This window comes from Lycium barbarum, chromosome 10, assembly GCF_019175385.1.
Source record: "Lycium barbarum isolate Lr01 chromosome 10, ASM1917538v2, whole genome shotgun sequence".
Classification (NCBI taxonomy): domain Eukaryota; kingdom Viridiplantae; phylum Streptophyta; class Magnoliopsida; order Solanales; family Solanaceae; genus Lycium; species Lycium barbarum.
This window is the reverse complement of record NC_083346.1, coordinates 86,771,633-86,793,146: the sequence shown is the minus strand read 5'-3', so window position 1 is coordinate 86,793,146 and position 21,514 is coordinate 86,771,633. Positions and strand designations below refer to the sequence as shown.

Genomic DNA, 21,514 nt, shown 5'->3' with positions numbered 1-21,514 from the left:
AAAAATTAGATAGAAATATTTTATTATATTTTTATTTTTCTACTATATAGAAGCATTGGTTTACCCATGCTTCGTCGACAGTCACTCTTAAAAAAAAAAAAAAAAAAAAAACTGGACCCCACCCTCCCCAAACTCATGAAAAAAAAGATAGAATGTAATTACTTTTTTATTTTTATTCTTACTTTAATAAATGTGAAAAGAAATTAATGTCGTAAAAATTTTTATCAAATGGAGATCAAATAATGAATAAGGTAAATTAGTCAAATTATAATTTTAATCGACGTTTTCTTAAAAAACCATGCAAAAGACAACATGACAAGTAAAATGAGCTAAACCGAGAATATTTCTTCAAAATATTTAATCGTTGTATTCGCTATTCTGCCATGTCATTTATTTGTTATGTTTACTAAAATAAATATACTTAAAATATATATATTTAAAAAATAAGATACAATTTAATTACTTTTTTATTTTTATTCTTACTCTCATAAATGTGAAAAGAGATTAATATCAAATGAAGATCAAATAATGAATAAGGTAAATTAGTCAAATTATAATTCTAATTCACATTTCCTTAAAAAACCATACAAAAGACAACATGACAAGTAAAATGAGTTAAACCGAGAATATTTACCAAAAATTAAAAAATAGCATTTCTTCGTTTAAATAGAAAATTAATTTCCACTTTGTTTCGTTTCAAACATGTAAAATTAATTTAATAATTTGAATTAGAATTATCCAAATCAAAATTTGATAAAAAATAATAATTATTTTACACTTTGAAATTAATCGAATTAAAATTGAAAGTATCAACTGATGCTTCAATATTGCTATTATTTTATCTCAAAGAGAGGAAAATAGTTTTCTTTTAAGCAAGTCTTCTCTTTTAAAAAACATTAATAAATTTTCGTAGCAAACACGAATAAAATAAAATTTTAGATACGGAGCACAAACTACAATGTTATATTAATCGTATTTTGAACATAGTATATATATATATATATATATATATATATATATATATATATATATATATATATATATATATATTAATATTATCACTATCTAAACACAACTACATATACATAAATACACTATAATCCGAAGTGTTGGGCCCGTGCGCAACACGGGTATAAGCCATCTAGTTATATATATATATATATATATATATATATATATATATATATATCATCTTTTGATTCCAACTTTACTTTTTAATAATCAGAAATTACTTGATCTTAAAAAAAAAAAAAAAAAAGACATGAGATATAAATAACATTACTTCATGTATGTAATGTGTAACACCAAATTTGAAGGAAAAGTGCAAATTCAAGCTGTAGAATAAATTTACCAAAAAATAAAGATAAAGACATAGCATTTCAATTGTCAAGTAAAATCCAGCAGAAAATTTGATACACTAAAGAAATAAAGAAAAAGGTACCATATGTGATTCTTAATGTAAAATAAAATTTCCTCTATCATCATCAGTAATTACTTACTTTCATCATCTTTATTTCTAAAATATTTAATAACTATTGTGATTTACCTGAAGTAGGTAATATTCGATCCAAGTACAGTATATGGATGTAATATAAATGTTATTGTTTTTTTTTTTTATTTGAAAAAAAAAACTAGTACTTTCGGTGGACGATATGTATGATTATTTCACTTTAGTAATCTGAGTACTGTCAGAAGGACTGTAACACCAAATTAACCATTCCTTGGACCACTTTTTCGTGAACAAAAGGGTAATCAAGATTAACATATTTTTGTGAGCTCAACACCAAATTAGGCAACATAAAATCAAACATTGAATTAAGCCTTCCATAATACAAGTGCAACTAAAATGTATCGCACATGTTAGTTACTAACATATAACTTTGAAGTTATTTGACTAGTCAAAGCAAGTACATAAATGTATGGTATTGATGAATCAAAAAAATCACTCCATGGACTTAGACATGATTTACCCAAAACAACAAATTTTATGAAAAAGGAACATGATAAACTATACTTTTTGAGCAATATATAAATGTCTAACGAAATAATCAATTTAGTAAAAGGAATATTACCTGTAACAGTAAACAATATGTTCCTTTTGAGCATGAATATATACGTACTTGTGTTTGAAAATTCATAGACCTATTCATGTATTCTATAGAATTATAATGGGTTTAAGTTAGGGAGAATAACTTATATATACGTAAGAATAGGGTATATTTATAAAATATGACGATATTTTTTAGTTTACAAAACATACCAATAGATTTCTTACAAAATATATACGAACATTTTGTGTATGAATATTGTATGAAATGTGTATATCTTGCTCAAAGCTTAAAATTTTCGCTTAGAATTTTGTGTATGAAAACTGTATGAAATATTTATATTTTTCTCAAGACTTAAAAATTTCGCTCAAATTTGTGTATGAAAATTTTATACTATGAAATATGTATATCTTGCTCAAAGCTTAGAATTCTCCCATTTTTCGTGTATGAAAATTGTATAAAACCGGTATGAAATATGTATATAATTGTATAAATTTTGTATAAAGTTCATTTTAGGCTTTTGGAAATTTAATACAACTACAACAACATTGTATACAAATTTAATACAATTTTGTATCTCGCTTCAAATTCGGATGAAATTTAATACAACTATAAAAACATTGTATACATCTGTCATACAATATCAATACATTTCCAAATAGTCCAAAATCAGAATAGAAGTTTTTGTTTCTTCTGAATTTCTAGAGGGGCAATTAATTCAACTATCTTGTGTACCCAGTAAATTTGTATAAACAAAGTTCTATCTAATGGGCAAAATTGAAAATGAGGAAGCCAAAACATAATGAAAATCCTATTTTCTGTAAACAAAGTTTTCATCAAAAAGCAGAATTTCGTGTTTTAATTAGGATAAGATTGTGAAAAGGGAAAATGACCTAATAATACTACTTAAGACTCTATATTACAAAACATAAGAATACTTTTTCTTATTTACAAAACATACTAACTTAATTACAAAACATAACGGATCTGGAAAAAATAAATGCTCATCCTTTCCTTCCCCTCCTCTAATCTGCCCAGATCTGGAAAAAAAACATAACCCACCCTTCCCTTCCCCTTCTCTCACACAATTTTCTAAGATTTGGAAAAAATAAAAACCGCTGCAAGCCAAAAAGAAGAAGTCGACTATGTGGGAATAGCTACTCATCCCGTCATCACCTCAGCCTTTTGTTTTCTCTGAATTTTATTTTTGCAAGGTCAAATAACTTTTGAGATTTTCTCCATGTGAAGTGTTTTGTATACCTCTCTATTTGTCATCTTTCAACTTATGCTTTTTCACAAGGGAGAATAACCTATATATACGTAAGAATAGGGTATATATACAAAATATGACGATATTTTTCAGTTTACAAAACATACCAATAGATTTCTTACAAAATATATACGAACATTTTGTGTATGAATATTGTATGAAATGTGTATATCTAGCTCAAAGCTTAAAATTTTCGCTTAGAATTTTGTGTATGAAAACTGTATGAAATATTTATATCTTTCTCAAGACTTAAAAATTTCGCTCAAATTTGTGTATGAAAATTTTATACTATGAAATATGTATATCTTGCTCAAAGCTTAGAATTCTCCCATTTTTCGTGTATGAAAATTGTATAAAACCGGTATGAAATATGTATATAATTGTATAAATTTTGTATAAAGTTCATTTTAGGCTTTTGGAAATTTAATACAACTACAACAACATTGTATACAAATTTAATACAATTTTGTATCTCGCTTCAAATTCGGATGAAATTTAATACAACTATAACAACATTGTATACAACTGTCATACAATATCAATACATTTCCACATAGTCCAAAATCAGAATAGAAGTTTTTGTTTCTTCTGAATTTCTAGAGGGGCAATTAATTCAACTATCTTGTGTACCCAGTAAATTTGTATAAACAAAGTTCTATCTAATGGGCAAAATTGAAAATGAGGAAGCCAAAACATAATGAAAACCCTATTTTCTGTAAACAAAGTTTTCATCAAAAAGCAGAATTTCGTGTTTTAATTAGGATAAGATTGTGAAAAAGCATAAGTTGAAAGATGACAAATAGAGAGGTATACAAAACACTTCACATGGAGAAAATCTCAAAAGTTATTTGACCTTGCAAAAATAAAATTCAGAGAAAACAAAAGGCTGAGGTGATGACGGGATGAGTAGCTATTCCCACATAGTCGACTTCTTCTTTTTGGCTTGCAGCGATTTTTATTTTTTCCAAATCTTAGAAAATTGTGTGAGAGAAGGGGAAGGGAAGGGTGGGTTATGTTTTTTTTCCAGATCTGGGCAGATTAGAGGAGGGGAAGGAAAGGATGAGCATTTATTTTTTCCAGATCCGTTATGTTTTGTAATTAAGTTAGTATGTTTTGTAAATAAGAAAAAGTATTCTTATGTTTTGTAATATAGAGTCTTAAGTAGTATTATTAGGTCATTTTCCCTAAATATAATGATGTAATGAATTTTGCTATTGATAACATATCAAATTAAAGCCCATTGAGTCTAGTTTATATAAAAGGAGAGCCTCTGCTGTTTGTGATTTTTCTTTCTACGAAGTTATTATACTAAAAGTGAAGACATAAAAACCATACAGTTTCCTCTGACATTCTTCTTTCAATCGTATTACTGACTCAATACTTCCATCTAACTGTCAGCCTTCAGATTGTAACGTCTAATTTTGAAACAATTGCCACTTGTTGAAAGATAAAAATTGTACCTGCTTTACTCATACATTTTCCTTTGAAGAAAATGAGGCCGAAGATACCATCGTTGGCCAAGCACCGTTAAACTTGTCGTGCATTGGATGCCAATGCCAATGTTTTTGTTTCTTTTTTTTTTTTTTTTTTTTGGGAAAGGAGTTGAGTTACACACACTACACACTGTAGTGTAAAAAATATTTACTTCGTCAGTGTAATTTAACTTGTTATAGAATGTTTCATTTCCATTTATTCCGAGTTGCCAATCGATGTTCATTACACAGTGACAGCGTGGCCTCTTCATTCATTTCATGTCAAGCATACTAGCGATTTCACTTATTTCTGCAGTGGGGGTTGTTGGTCCAGATACTTACTTCCATTTCACAAATTACCTGGTTCCAACAGCCAGCATCACAATTCATCTCCTGAAAACAATCTTTTCTTTTATTCCCGTCCAACATATCCAGCAGTAGTTATAATCCATGAAAAGATCAAACCTCCTACAGATTAGGTCAATAACTCCAAACAGAAAACTATAGGAACCAATTTATTTGCAAAGGGTCTCACACTCTAGAAATGAAATCATTGCTTCATCTTACTTCACAACAATAATCCTTTGACGCCTAGTATAAAATAACAAAAAGAAGTACCAATTCCCAATTTCTGCTATCAACGACAAACTGCTTTAAACAAGGTTAAAACTGAATTAATATTACACAAATGGCCGGCCTGTACCAGCAGTCGTAAGTTAGACTCTCGGCTTTAAGCAAATTTGCAACACAAAATTAATCAGCAGACATCTTTATACAAAAAACTGTGCGTAGTATACAAGCAATAAAGTCAAATACGATAACAAGAAAAATTGGCACAGAAAAACAAATTGCTTTGAACTAAAGCAATTTATCTCCTGCAAAGCAGCTCAAAGCATTGGAACTCATGAGTTATCTGAGCCTCAAACAAGCTTAATTGGATTGGATCATCATCTCGTTGTGGTTTTACGTAAGTCTCAATTCATATTCACCAGCCATTGTAATATATCTCACCCAAGGAAGAGCCTGATAACCACTTTTTTCGATTATCTTCAAGTAGCGAACCTAGCATGCATGAAAGGATCCGTATTGGTCACAAATTTAAAAAATAAGCTGTTCAAGCTAAAAGGAAAGCTAACAACAAAATTCCATTTAGGCTGTCGATGCGGAAATTCTATCACAGAACACCTAGGTAGCACTTCTCTATTTCAACCATCCAGTTTTAATTCTCTGAGTAACTTCTTCATTTCCATTCTCTTGAAACAACAAGCCTAGATTTAAAATTTACATTTTGGCACCGCCTAGTCTCACCTCAACTTCGCTCTTCTCATGCTGAATAAACTTTTGATGCATGTACCCAGTCTTACTTCTTGTCCTACTTTACTCTAAAAGTGATTTTCCAGAGTTCAAGCTTTGGTCGACACCCTCGTTGGTTTTGTCAATTAACACAATATCATCAACAAGTAGCATACATCTTTTATGATCGACGCTAAAATCCCTTGACACCCATTGAATACTGAGACTCTGGTTTCACAATATGATGGACTAAATCTGGACATGGGCATCTAGAGTATTGTAGGAATTTGGGAAAAGGAAAATACTTAACATTCCAACTCAACAACAATTACAGCTATTTAGGGCTCACCTGTATGCCAGAAACTGTAAAATATGGTATCTCAAATTTCACACGTATAGGAGCTTTTCTTTCAGGCACTGCTTCTTCTGCTGTAATGCTGGGAAGTCTAAACTCTGCTCTCAACATATACTCCTGAAAATGAAATGAGAAATGGCATAAAAGAAATCCAGTAAGAGAACAAACAGCAAAAGTAACTGAGTTAAATCTGCAGCTTGACCAAGCGCACGCTTACCTTACCACCTGGAAAAGACTTTATCTTCCAAATCAACGCATCCTTTTCAGGTGCATAAGTAGATGATCCCATTGATGTACGGACGTCTGGATAAGTTGCATCCATTGGAACGGGCAACTCAATTTCAACATTAGTTGCAGTGCTGAAATTATCAAATGAACTCAGAACTGAACCAGCAGCACATTGTTATATCATAATGCATGTCATCCAAACTCCAAAAGATTAAATGATGAAGCTCCAATTAGGTATGCAGCATAATACAAAGACATACCTTCTCTCCTTGAACTGGCTTCGTGCTTTGACCAGAATTTCCACACGGCTCTTAGAATGTCTTTCTACTTGGGCTTCTACCCACAGAAGAGGCTTTACCTGAGAATAAGTAGTACTGACGCTTTAACCTATTGGATCAGTGAAGGCACTACAGTCGGATAAAGAGCATGAAAACATTATTGTACCTGTGTACTGAGTCTGTAGGTCATAACTTCGAAAGCCCCATCAGGAGGTATAAATGATATAGTACGATCATTCTCAAACCGGGCCAAACGCACACACCTAAGTTGAAGTTATAGAATGAGAGACGGGAGGGAGAGAGGGGGAAGGGAGATTGATTGAGTGGGAGAGAGACGGTTACAACTTGAACATGATCAAGCTATATTACAGAAAAGCCTTCAGATTTTTTCATTTTAATAAGGGCAGCAAGAATTTTCAAAACTGAGGACCACCCAATCCCCCACTTGCTTACTCTATCGGAAGTTTTAACAGATTATACAGTATACATTTCGCAGAAGAACATAATTTGTCCCCTACTCCCACACCCACATCGGGCAAATTCTAGGGTAAAGCATATATGCAAAAAGATGTTATAATGCACAACAAAATTAGTTGAATCACATACTGATGAAACTTGATATCATCTAGATCAATAGCTTTCCCCTTAGCATTACGTCCTTGTGTTTCCAGCAATACTCTATCATTAAGACCAAGCTTACACTCCGGCATACCACTGCAAGAGAAAAAACATTATGGCTTTAGACCAATACCACTCATCAATCAAACGGCTGGGTAAAGGACAAGATCTCAAATTTGAGAGACTAAAGAAAAGTGACGTGGTGGGATTTTGCGTCTGATTTACATTTAGAAGGAATTGCATTTAAGCTAGTGAAAACCTTATGGGAGATCAAAAGGTATGCAGTCCTTATGTCAACATTTAAATCCTAGACATTCTAGGTAGACAGGCACTAAAGATGCTACTATAGAGGCAGCTCATTAGAAAAATTGGAAGGAAATGCAGGCAAGAAGAAAGATCTCCATCAACTTAACCGTGTAATCTAAAGTGAAAGGCTCAGGGGACAAGGTTACATGTAAATATGACCTTAGTGATGACAGAATCATAATCAGGATAGGGCATCTTCACACTGCTAGAGAGAGCAAACATATAAAACAATATTTAAGATCAGACAGGACACAAGATTTAGAAACGTCCCAGAGGTTTTAGGCATTATTCAGAACAAACTGTTTTAAAATCTTTAGAAAAGGGGCACTAATCTCAACTTTCACTCAAATGCCAAAAAGATTTTAAGAACACTTCTGAAGTATAATCTTGGAATAATAATCGTCATTGGACTTGTGATGGGAATATTTCAAGAACACTTCTGAAGTATAATCTTGGAATAATAATCCTCATTGGACTTGTGATGGGAATATTTCGTCTTCAACTATGTTCAACGTACCATTGATGACAACGTTACTTTCTTCCTTCCTCTCGTTGTTACCATAATCTACTTTTCATACATGATTGTTTCTGTCACATTTCATGCAATATCTTTCGTTTTTTCGTGGATGGAATAGCCTTCATTGTATCCCCCAAGCAAAGGAGATTCAGCTTTTATATACCTATCTTAAATTACTTTTCATAAAATTTTCAGTGTGTGCATCTATTTTTTGACAAAGCATACCAGTTAAAGATAAGAAAGTTTAGTTTAGAAAAGACTTCTTCAGATTGATAAAAGTTTATACTATTAGACCACTTAAAAAGCCATTGCAGGTAAAGCATTTAGTAACATCGATGCGGAATACAACTATGCTAACTTCAAATCTACTAACAAATACAGTGTTTCAAGCGCTCCAACAAGTGTATTTGTCATTATTTTTGGCAACAAGGATATTTTCTTCATTTTAAATTTTACTCATTGCAATACTGCAATTCCTTTGGGCATAGTTATAAACAATATTGTCACAAGGATATTTTCTTCAGTTTGAATTTTACTCATTGCAATGCTGCAATTCCTTTGGGCATAGTTATAAACAATATTGTGACAACTCCTATTTAGTACTCTCAAGGCTAGATGTTTAGAGTGCTTATTTAGTTGGCATTTTCTTACCCCTGTAAACAGTGTGGATACGTCTTTGGATTTTGTTAGTTCACTGTCTTTAGCTTAGCTTAGTACAATAGGCAGGATTCCTTTTGGCTATTTTACGGGTTTTTAGTCTAAGTAAGCTTCTTGTTTTGTTTGAAGCAGCTTCTTGCCCACCTGTAACTTTGCATCTTCTTGATGCTTTATTAATGACATTTGATTATTTTATTTAAAAAAAAAAAAAACAATATTGTCGTTAATTGGACATCAGTGATGTTGTATGTCATATCTCAATAAATGTTTCTACAAAGCCGGGGGTCTATCAGAAACAGGCTCTCTATTGTCAAGGTAGAGGTAAGGTCTGCTACACTCTACACTCCCCAGACCCCACTTCGTGGTTATACACTGGGTATGTTGTTGTTGTTTTCTTTGTAGGCGAGAGTATTAGCATTTCTTTTTTTTTTTTTTTTTTGGTTTTTTTTTTTTGGAAACCAAAAAAAAAATGCATGTTCTTCTTTATTGAGCTAAGCTAAATAGGATCTACATTCATCATTTTTAGGAACTTTTTCTTTACTTTTTTCATTAATAATATTTATGTATTGTTTTGGAACTTTATACTCATTAGCTAAGTTGTGCAGACTCTTCACTTTCAATGCCGCACCTGTGTCGACACGATGTGGGTGTGGGATTCTTTCCGGATATGGTCAGACGATTTTGGGTAATTTGGCCATAATCAATAGTGAAATTTGAGACAAATACAATGATTTCTGAAATCAAAACAAAAGCTAGAGTGAAATCATAATTTAGGCATATGTTTTTTATCATTAAAAGATATTTGTATTAAAAAGTCAGAAGCTAGAAGGTTCTTTTTAAGATATTTACAAGTCAATATCACTGTTAAATGCGCAATTTTCTCAAGAAGTCTATCATGGCCTCTATATCATTTGGTATAGCCCTGTTACACCCAAATAACAATAAAGAGATACGTATGTACCTAATAATAATTATAAATTCAAACTTACTCTAAAGAATTTGTGCTTTCCTTTCCTTCAATAATCCACCATAATTTAGGCATATTTTTATAACTCTATTTTTAGATTATTTTTAGATTTTTGAATTATTTTTAGCCGAATCCTTCACCCGTATCCATACCAAGATTCGTACCCCAGAATCTTATAATTTGGATAATGAAGGATCCAACTTCTATATCTGCACCCGTGTCAGACACCCGCAACCAAGTCCGAGCAACTTAGCTCATTAACATGAGATACACGCAAAACCTAGTACATACATAAATACAGTTATCTATACTATTAAAAGCAGGAAGTCATAACTTAAAAGTTGAATTACCACAAAAACCTTCCAAATAATTTAATACCCTACTTGTTCTCTATAATAACAATAATAATGCTATTTAAATAGAAAAGGAGGAGGAAATTATTTTGAAGGGTTGTGTATCTTAAAATGCTTCGGATTAATATTGAATATGATTTCAACCGTTGCCTTTTAAAAAAATGCAACTGTTGGCTTTGTAAAGCCTTATCTATTTTACACTATCTTATCCTTGCAGTTGTTCGTCTATTTGCTATATTTAGTCTTGAGCCAAGCCATTGGAGAAGCATCGACACTGAATTGGAGGGAACAAAGTGGTATCGGCAAAGCACAGAACAGGAGATAGAGCGGAAGGGAGGAATGGTGAAATGTAAGAAAATTTTGTCCAATTGTGCACAAACATTTTCTTGGTAATATTGTGATTTAATTACAAACTTTTACTTGATGCTTATGCTATGTATCTTACCTAATATTTTATGTGAATACTTCTATCACGAGATCATGAAAAATAATACTTTTAACATACCAAATAGCCAATGAAATTGTGTTTAAATTATAAAACATGGAGACTGTAACAATACTTTTTAACCTAAGTTGCTCAAACTCTTCAAAAATGTCAACGGGTGCATCTCGGACTATCCAAAAGTAGTGTATTTTTGGAGAAGCCGACACGGGTGTGGCATGAAGACCATATCCAAAATAATCTCAAAATAAGATATTTTGAAATAATTACTAAATAAGATATTTTTAATTAATTATTCTGTTTATTAAGCTTACAAAATTTCTGTAAAATATTAAATTGCCTATCTAATAGTTTTTATTTCACATATCTATATATCAGAAATGAACTTATGTTTCACCTATTTAGCTACTGCATCACATTCACAAGTTATATTGTTTGGCTTAAGATAATCTATGTTTGCATAGTTTGGTACTTTTAGTGAATGAACTTTAAAATAATGCTGTTTGTTTAGAGCACGCTTCCATTTGAAAATTGTTACTATATATATATATATATTTTTTTTTTAATGATTTAATATTGCATATCCAATGTAAATTTGTTTGCTCTCTTCTAAGAATTTACTTGGATTCCTCAGTCAAACAATTGGCAATTCTTCTACTATTTACTAATTAAAATTATTACAATAATAATAGCTATTTTTTTATTTATTTTTTGAGATGGAACAATAATAATAGCTATTACCGGCACAAGATGAAGTTTTAAAAATTACTTTTAAATATAGACAAGTTTTAAAAATTACTTTAAATATTCTATATTTTAGTAGAGTACCTTAACTGTTTTTAATGATTCACATACATCAATCATTCACAGAAACTTGTACTACATATTTTCATGTAAAATATTTATTCAAAGCTTTGTTCTATCAATACTAATTATTTTATAAAATCATATATTACATGACTCGATATACAGGTGCAACGCACATGGCGAGAAACTAGTGTCTAGGAAATTTGCAAACCTCAAGTATGTCCTCATCTTCAATGCACCAACAACATCCGATCTCACTATTTGCCCATTACTATTAACAACTATATTCACGCTCTCCACAACATCCAAAAATACCTGAAAGAAAAACAATAGTCCATATAGGCCACAAAAAGAAACTGCTACTGAATAAAACATGTAAGACTTACTTCATTCTTCTTGTATTGGATCCCTTCACTGCGCCAGGACACAGCATTTGTAACTGCCATTGGAGGCCTTTGTGTAACCTCCATTCTATATGCATCAGTTTTTATAAACTCACTGAGAATTTTTGCTTCAGTATATTGAGGATAACCAAAGTCCATCATTTCATCAAGTAACTCATACTGCAAAAGACAACATAATTCCAGTCACAACCAATACTATATGATTATTTTCCGGTAACATGTTTTTTTTTCTTCAAAAAGAAATAAAATGTTCCTCATACCACTACAACAAAATTATCTCGTAGGGATTCTTCTTCTAGCTCTTCAAAGTAATGCTTAAAGACCTGCCAGCAAACCAAATAAAAAGAAATAAATAATTCTCCCCAACTACTCAACAAATAAATTCATCTCAAACCAACATACTAAGAGCACATTTTTTTAAAACGCTATTGAATTAAGTAGATATTTTTTGTGTAGTGACAGTTTGTTTGTTAGAGCTAGTCAAAAGGGCCATGTGACTGGCATGTGTGTTGGTCAGGTAGGTGGTTAGAAGAACACTTAATAGGCTCTGTAAATGTATTAGTGTGATGTAATTCATTTTCGCTCAGATAACAAAAGTCGCTTCTCCTCTCTTCTCATTTCTTCTCTTCTTTGTAAAGCTTCATGTACCAGAAGTTCAAATCTGGTGATTGAATTTACTTGCATGCATAGAAATTGAGCTAAATCAGGTGAATTTGACAAGGTTATAGCAGTGATTTGGGATTGAGGATGTAAATTTCGAAATCTCAAGGATTGCCATTGTTGAAGATCGGAGAAGACTCAGCCATCGGAGATACAGAAACCACATAGATTGATCATAAATCACCCATTGTATTTGTAATTGTCGGACACTCCAGATGTTGCATTGATCCCTATAAAGCTCACAGGACCTGAGAACTATGGCAAATGGAGATTCATGAGAATCGTGCATTAGTAAAAAATAAACTAGGTAGATGGCACTTGCGTGAAGAGTCCGTATAAAGGAAACCTCGCAACACATAGGAGAAATGCAATGCACTGGTACTTTCGTGGGTCAGTGCTACAGTTTCGACATAATTGGTAACTAGCATTGTCTATGCGTCTAATGCGAAGAAAGTCTGGAGTGATTTCAAGGAGAAATTTGACAAATCAAAGCTAACCAGAATTTTTCATCAGTGGAAAGAAATAAGAACTCTAACACAAGGTACAGATTCTGTATCTGTTACGACCCATTACTCTACAATGAGCAATTTATGGGATGAATTAGATGTGCTTGTACTATCTCCTTCTTGTGATTGTGAAGAATCAAAACCGCATGTGAACACCTACAACAACATTTGTTGCAATTCCTAGTAGGTTTAAATGAGCGCTAGCCATGTGAAAAGTGACATAATGCTTAAGACATCAGTACCTAGTGTAAACCAGGCTTATGTGATAGCTATGCAGGAAGAAAGTCAGAGAAACTTGGGAGTAACTGATACCGGAAGAGAACCTTTAACAATCTTGGCAGGAAAAAAATCAAGGTTTTAAAGGAAAGAAACCAAAGATGATTTGTGAGCACTGTGGATATATGGGATACCTAAAGGAGAACTGCTACAAAATAATTGGCTATTCACCGGATTTCAAAAGCAAAAAGAAGGGTCAAACCGGAGGTTTCAAGCCCTATGCAAATAATTCAACAGCTGAAGAAGGTAGTGTATCAAGGGACAGTCTCAAGGGCATTTCTTCTTAAAAGAGCAATACAAACAGCTTTTAGGTTTGATGGATAAGGCTCCAACAGGCGATTATAAGTCAAATATGGCAAGTATGACTTCCTTTGCTGTCCAATCCAATTGATTGTGACTAGACAGTTGACTCGGGAGCTTCACATCACATAACACCTAGTAGAGAAGTGTTAAATGATGCTAGAATTGTGGATGACATAAAGACAAAAAAATTCAAAGTGCCGACAGGGAATTAGAATACAGATAGAACACACAGGAAATGCAATGATTTCAGGAAATCATTCTCTAAAGGAAGCCCTACATGTGCCAGAATTCAAATTCAATTGACTTTCAGTTTCTTTCAAAAAAAAACTCACTTGCTCTGTAAATTTCTACCTTGATCTCTTTGTGTTTAGGGACTCTACAATGACATGGTGGTTGAGATTGGGAAGAAATGTCAAACTCTTCAAATAACCGTCATCAAGGAAGTTTTCCAGAGTGAATATAAAAGAAAAACTCTGTAAGAAGGACTAAAGCGCACTGAAAGAAACTACCAATTCTTGCAGTCAGAAAAACCGGAATCGGGTTAGAATTCTTTTGCCCCATTGGTGAAGTCATAAGTTGCTGTGAATCCGTGTCGCTACTATAAAGTGCTTTCCGAAGTTCAATTGAGAAAAGAGAGAAAAGCAGGCCGATCTCCTTTACTTTATTATGAAACTTAAACAAAGAATCCTTTGACATTGAATGCCGAAACCTTGAGGCCTCGTTCCATCCATAGAATCTCTTCCTTATGCTAGCACTTTCAGCTATCTTTCTTAACCTGCTTTGATAAACTCCGACCATCGTCTCAGTGAAGTAGCCCATGGGTATGGGATACGAACGATGTTGAGTTCTTGCTTAAAAAAAGTGTAAGTACTAACTGAGAGTAAAATCTATGCTGACTTTCAAGTAGCGCTTGGATTGAGGGATGAACCCCGAATCCGTACTTTCCGGTACTATGCCTACTCCCCTTTCCTCTTTCAAGTGGGTTGAACTCTTTCTAAGGCAAAGGGCCAAGTGTGTGCCACGAGTGCTCAGTCTTCGAAAAGGCAGAATGCTATTATAGAATCCGCTATTTTAGGAATAGAATAAGCTTTGTGTCCTAACCAGATGTCATGGGGCGAGAGGCAGGAGAACTTGGCTAACTTTCCTGCTCTGATAGCAGCTCTGAACGGCGGGGGTAGACTGTCAGCTCACGTGTCCTATAGTGCGAATGGGGTGAGGTAGGGGAGAAGATGGAAACAGTGACGGCGAGGACAGAGCACCCATTTAAGGGGGGGAAATAGGACAGCAGGGCTGCAGATATAGGGCTTCAAAAACCCTAATTTTTGCTTAGGGTGTAGCTAGAGGGGATTATGACAAGAGAGGGACAAGGTTCATGAGTAGGTCGCCATTGATATGAAAAGTTGATATATTAATTTGTGCATCGATATTGGTTTTGTTTTTACGAGATTTTAAAAGTATCTTTTAATTTTGTATGAATATGGTAAAAGAAAGTTTTTCTTTTAGTTTGTTCATATCTAGTTGAAAGGGAATAAGAAAGCTTTAAAACGAATGTAAACAGTTAGGGGTTTAGTTGAAGAAGGGAGGGATCGAACATGTAATAAGTCATAAGTAAGCAGCTAGGCTGAAAAGATGGCGAGCGCTATTCTCAACTTAGTCTCTCAGAGGCCAGCTCGTTGTAACTCTAAAACACGCGATAGCGGGGTTGGGCTCCCCCTGCAAAAATACAACAAACATGGGACAGCCGAGAATGATGACCCTTCTAGAGCATGAGGCCTAAGTTGGACACCCTCTTTCTGCTACTTGCCACTCCTAAGTTTAGAATTGAGTTTCGAACAGATGGGATTTTTCAAATGGTAATGAAGCTTGCCATTCTGTTTATTTGGACGAATCCAACTCTGAGCCTGCCCTTTTGCTAGCTTTTCATAATGCAGGTTCAACTACTGCTTATGCTTGAAATATCTAAACACCTGAAATCCACTCTCAATAGATGTTACCCTTTAAACAGTGTGAAAGGGTGGTAGGTAGAACTAAGGGAATAATCTTGTTTGGTTCGGTAATGGAATCAATAGCTATCCCGAACAGGGATATAGGAAGAAACCAATAGCCTAAAGGCTTGCCAGCAGACTTGCTTGACCTATTGAAATCCCAGTATAGACTTCTGGCACATGGTCGGCTAGCTAAAGGTTAGCTTCACTTCTAGGCAAGATCCGCCAATAGCAGTTCTTATCCAGTTTCCATTCAACATTTCATTCAAAATATTCTCCTCTTGCCATGCTTCAACCAGCTGCTTTGTGGACTGCTCTTCCTCTAACTGCTCTTTCCTATGCTTCCTGCTTACGACTACTTCTCTCTCCCTCACCGTCATTGCCTTCCCGCTTGATATCTCGTTTTCCTTATCTCGTGCAATCAAAGGGAATGAGACTGGAAATCCCAAACTGAGCTCAACGGGGGAATGCTTACCAATACTCGAAAGAGGTCAGCGTACTCGGAGATTATAGAGTATAGACCTATGTAGTATTTGTCTCCCCCTATTGTGACTTATGAGAAAAAGTAGAAAAAGTGGTGATTGTACCGAAGCTAACGTTGCTCTACAAAATTTTTATTGCAAGTTGTAGGTGTCTGTTACATGTTCGATCTCCACCTCTTAAACTAAACCCCTAGCGTTTTACATTCGTTTAAGCTTTCTCATTCCCTTTCAACTAAAACCAAAAGGAAAATTTTCTTTTACTACATTCATACAAAATTAAAAGGTACTTTTAAAATTGTCTTCTTCAAAACAAAACCAATAGCGATGCACAAATTAATATACCAACTTTTCACATCAACACCGGCCTACTCACTCTATCTTCTCCCTCTCTTTTCATATCTAGTAATAACCCCTTCTAGCTACACCCTAAAGCAAAAATTTGGGTTATTAAAACCCTGCACCTACACTCTTGTAGTGTCACCCCTATTGTCCCATCTTTTCCCCTTAAATCGGGCGCTCTTCTGTCCTCGCCGTCACTGTGTCTGTCTTCTGCCTTGCCTCACCCATTCACACTGTAGTACAAGCGAGCTAACAGTCTACCACACAAGTCACAAATAGATTTGATTTGGTGTAGATCTGTAAGATATCCCAGAATGAAAATCTCTAGAAATCTTCCTCAATGACGGTTATTTGAAGAGTTTGACATGTAAAGTGGTTTTAAAGATTCTCAAATCTCCTTTTGAGAGGAATTTGAACGCCTATATTTATGGCATAAATTTCTCTGTACTTTTAGTAGTGGATTAATAAGATAGGTCCTCAAATTTCTTTAAAATTATTTTTGAGAAAAATTGATTCAAATTTTTATTAGTCCTACAGTACTATAATTTGAGAGAAAAATCGTACTTGTGAAGTGCAGCGGGAAACAGTTTATCCTCTGACACGGTTGTCGGGCAACCTTTTACATGCTTACCTCCTAACATTACCTTGACATGCATCTCCTTCTTTATAATGCATCATCTACTAAAAATTATTAGCTAAATGCATTCTCATTATCATTATGCGAGAAATCTCGCTAATGATGTTGAAACTGAATCAGTAAAAAATTGTTGGTCTAGAGAATTAGAGTTTGGAACCTAAATGACGGGAAAAGAATAAAAAGCCAAATGAACCGAAATAATGGCAAATAAAAACTTGTATTCAAACTACCTATAGTGCAGTAATTTAATGTGCTATAGGTGACATGGCTAACGTCCCTGGTTAAACACGTTACCTGTTACCTATAGCGCAGTATTTTAATACTCGGATGTCGGACTGAGTGGAGCAAAGTCTGTCAGCACAGCATTGGAGTTTGACCTTAAGTTGACTAGCGTGACTATGATACAGATGTTGGAAACACAACTAATCCACAAATAGAAGATGTGATCAATTATCAACAATAAGTAGGGCAGCTATTGTATTTGACCATCACAAGGCCTGACATTAGCTTTGCAATTCAGGTATTGAGTCAATTCATGCAGCATCCAAAAGTTTCACACTTGGAGGCAGCTTTAAGGATGAGATACATAAAAAGGTCACCAAATGTGGGAGGTTTACTCAGCAAAGGACAGAATACACAGTTAACTGCATATTGTGATTCAAATTGGGCTGCTTGCCCCTTTACTAAGAAGTATGTGACAGGGTATGTGATTAAACTAGGGGATTCTTTGATTTCTTGGAAATCTAAGAAATAGCACACAGTTAGGAGAACCTCAGCAGAGTCAGAATTCAACATAACAGCATGGCAGCAGCAGTTGCAGAATTAATCTAGTTAGTTGGCATGTTACAAGAACTGAATGTGACAGTTTTGCATCTTATGATGTTGTTTTCCGACAGTAAGGCAGCAATGGAAATAGCTGCAAATCCTATCTTTCATTAGTGGACAAAACATATAGCGATTGATTGTCATTTTATAAGCACTGGGTATGTTGTTGTTGTTTTCATTTTGTCATTTTATAAGCGAGAAGGTGAAAGCAGGGTTGATTGAGCCACAGTGTTTGTGTAACAACATGCATTGCACATGTAGCTGGCAAACCTACTGACTGAGGGACTTAGAGCAGGAGAACATCAATTCTTACTTTCCAAGCTGGGAGTGTTGGATGTGACTGGCACGTATGTCGATTAGGGAAGTGGTTAGAAGAGCACTTAAATAGGCTCTGTAAATGTATTAGCGTGAGGTAGCTCATTTTGGCTCAGATAATTAAAATTTCTTCTCCACTCTTCTTCAGAGTAAAGCTTCATGTACTAGAAGTTTAGATCTGGTGATTGAATTTACTTGCATGCCACAGAAATTGAGCTAAATCAGTTGAAGTTAACAAATGCCAATGTCACTTACATCAACAACACGGTGTAGAAACAGAAGAATACTAGCAGCATTACAATTCTGCCTTGATGCAGTCATAAGGTACACATTATTGTGCTGAATAAACATATATGTCACGCCATTATCATATGCAACAGGATCTTGAGGGTCACCCTGCAAATGATCAAATTCTAGCACTTAAATTAGTCAGAAAAAGTAAACTCATCTCTCCAACTAATACTTCATAATCAGCTGTCTACAAATGAAGACTAATAAAAATCTGGAGAACGCGAGGAAACTATTGAAATCTATATCAATTCAATTAAAACTTCAAAACTTGACTCTTCTAGCAATTTTCTTTCATCATTTAGAAAAGAACCATCTCTAAAGAAGAGAAGAGCAACATAATCCTAACCAATGGAAATCACTCACAACCCATGCTTGCATAATTACTCAGATTTGAAGCTTCAAAGAACATATTTACCAAAATACAAGATTTCAAACGTGCTAAACCACTAATAAAACGCTCTTTGCATTCCTCTTTACTTTATTTAGCATTAAAATGCAGCATTTCCAGTAAAAGCATTAACTTGGATAATGCCTATTTAGCTTTGAAATGCAGCATTTCCAGTAAAAACATTAATTGCATAATTCTAACCTCCAAAGACACTTAATGCAGTATTTCCAGTAAAAGCATTAACTAGGATAATGCCTATTTAGGTATAAAATGCAGCATCTCCAGTAAAAGCATTAATTTGCATAATTCTACTCTCCAAATACACGTAGAATGCAGTATATCCAGCAAAAGCATTAACTTGGATAACGCCTATTTAGCTTTAAAATGCAGCATCTCCACTAAAAGCATTAAATTGCATAATTCTACTCTCCAAATACACTTTGCATTCTAAGAATCCACCACTTCTCCATGCAACCATGTGTATAAAGTTAATTAGAATTGATATGAATTAAGCTAGCGTTTGGCCATAGATTTTGAAAATTTATCTTCAAATATCTGTTTGGCCATGAAATTTGATCCGATTTTGAAAATTTATCTTCAAAATATTTTCAACTTCCAAAAACTGGCTTTTGGGAGAAATTTCAGTACCACTCACAAAACTTCAAATTTTTTCCAAGTAAAACGCATATCCAAACACAACTTCATGTTTTAAAAATCACAACTTTAAAAACTCAAATTTTCCAGTTTCAAGTTTCAACTTCTACATCATTAACTTGGATAATGCCCATTTAAGTTCAGCATCTCCAGTAAAAGCATTAATTTGCATAATTCTACAGAGTAGGCTCGAGGAGGATCAAAAGACTCATTCTCGGTCCCCTAAAGTTAGAAAGCTGGTTAGACTGCAATCTACGCCTATGGAAAGAAAAGTCAAGAAAAGCGATCTATGTGATCATAAAGAAAGGCTTGCCTATACGTCCTTTTTGTGTTGTGCTTCGCTAGGTCTAGGTAAGTAAGGTATATGAAGGAAAAGCCTATTTGACAATGAAAGTGACCAAAGATATTCGTTTTTTCAAAAAACTTTAGTTGTACACAAATAGAGCATTCAGAAGACACTTGCATTCTAGGAATCCACCACTTTTTCGTAAAACCAAGTGTATATACGTGAAAATTAACTTAAATTGGTATAAATTAAGAGAACCGAACATACTGATTCAAGCGAGCAGTAGCATTTGCTTCTAAAGCCAGTTAGATCCATCTTTACTTGCAGCCTAATCTTTCAATCATAGTCAAAATCCTATTAATTTGACTACATTTCGACATAAAAATCTCAAGAGAAAACGGAAAAAGAGCAAAAGAAATGGTATAAATAAAGAGAACCGAAGATACTGCTTAAAGCGAGCAGTTGCATTTGCAACTACTAAAGCCAGCTAGATCTCCCGAACCGACTCTTCTACATCCTTTTAATTGGCTCGGAAAAAGAGCATTTCCGAACCACTTTCCCGTACAGATATGTATATATGTGTGAGAATTAATTAACAAAAGAGAAGATGTTGCTTCAAACGAGCAGTAGCATTTGCTTCTAAAGCCAGTTAGAACTCCGAACCAACTGGATCCGCCTTTAGTCGCAGTATATCTTTTGTTAATTTGCAAACATTTCGACAAAAAAAATCTCTCGAGAAGACTGAAAAGAGCAAAAAATAAAATAAAATAAAAAGGAAAACCTCATTTTCAAGGAGCTTAGTGAAGAATTTTTCAGCCTGGGTGGAAGAGACATCGCCTCGGAAATCGCGCCAAACGAGTACTCTGCCTTTGATGTCAAGTAGGAACAGCGCCGATGCCGCTCCTGCCATGTGAATGTACGGACCAGATCGCGTATCAGAACCGGCGGTTATGGAAATCAACGGTGAGATCTAAATGGTGGTTGGGAGTTTGGTTTTTGTGATTTAGTGTGATTGAGGGTACTGTAATTTCAGGATTTGAAGATGAATTCTGTAACACATTGATTCATTGTTGCATTGTTAGTGGATTTATTTGTTTGCTTTGCTCTGCAGGATATCCATGTGGCTTCCGATCAAGTTAATACTATACGTTTCCAACGTGCCATACTACGAAAAATTAACTGAAGGTGACTTTCAAGTTGTAAAATTACCGCACGTGACTTATGGGGATCACATGAAATCAAAATTCAACTAAATTTGAAATTAAGAAGATTAAGGTTCAAAATGTATGTTTTTAAATTTTTTAATTACACCAATCTATTTAATCCAACCCTCCATTTATTTTAAACTCAACATCAGTGCATATCAAATCAAAAGCTCTCATTATGCACCAACACATGAATTGAACTCCTCGAACTCAATTGCTCCTTCAAAGACACGAACTGAACTCGGAACTCAACTGCTTCTTCAAAACCGTCCCTCATCAACCTTTTCAAAAGCCAAATCGATGAACTGCTGCTCTCGTTTCTCTCTGTCTTCACTCCTGCTCTTCAT

The 21,514-nt window shown here is 34.1% G+C and overlaps 1 protein-coding gene across 2 annotated transcripts; it reads right to left on the bottom strand.

Moving 5' to 3' along the window:
• Window positions 1-5,418: 5,418 nt before the first annotated feature.
• Window positions 5,419-21,119, bottom strand: LOC132613973 (AP-1 complex subunit mu-2-like). Of its 2 annotated transcripts, XM_060328295.1 has the most exons (11): window positions 20,744-21,118; window positions 18,599-18,739; window positions 12,276-12,338; window positions 11,998-12,174; window positions 11,823-11,926; window positions 7,551-7,658; window positions 7,111-7,207; window positions 6,927-7,024; window positions 6,656-6,797; window positions 6,433-6,555; window positions 5,419-5,852 (listed from the first exon to the last, which is right to left on the bottom strand). In XM_060328295.1, exons 1-11 carry the CDS (start codon window positions 20,870-20,872, stop codon window positions 5,754-5,756), a joined length of 1,281 nt encoding a protein of 426 aa, XP_060184278.1. In that variant the 5' UTR covers window positions 20,873-21,118; the 3' UTR covers window positions 5,419-5,753. The 2 variants fall into 2 exon arrangements, with proteins under 2 accessions (XP_060184278.1, XP_060184279.1); XM_060328296.1 differs by lacking the exon at window positions 18,599-18,739 and having other exon boundaries at window positions 20,744-21,119.
• Between the last annotated feature and the right edge of the window lie 395 nt (window positions 21,120-21,514).

What these genes read in the sequence shown, in the direction of transcription:
- LOC132613973 (XM_060328295.1), bottom strand. Translation starts at nt 20,872, where the DNA reads ATGGCAGGAGCGGCATCGGCGCTGTTCCTACTTGACATCAAAGGCAGA. An exon ending in CTAAGCTCCTTGAAAATGAG is followed by an intron (nt 18,740 to 20,743) that starts GTTTTCCTTTTT and finishes GATCATTTGCAG; the next exon opens with GGTGACCCTCAAGATCCTGT. An exon ending in GATGATATCAAGTTTCATCA is followed by an intron (nt 7,208 to 7,550) that starts GTATGTGATTCA and finishes ACTTCAACTTAG; the next exon opens with GTGTGTGCGTTTGGCCCGGT.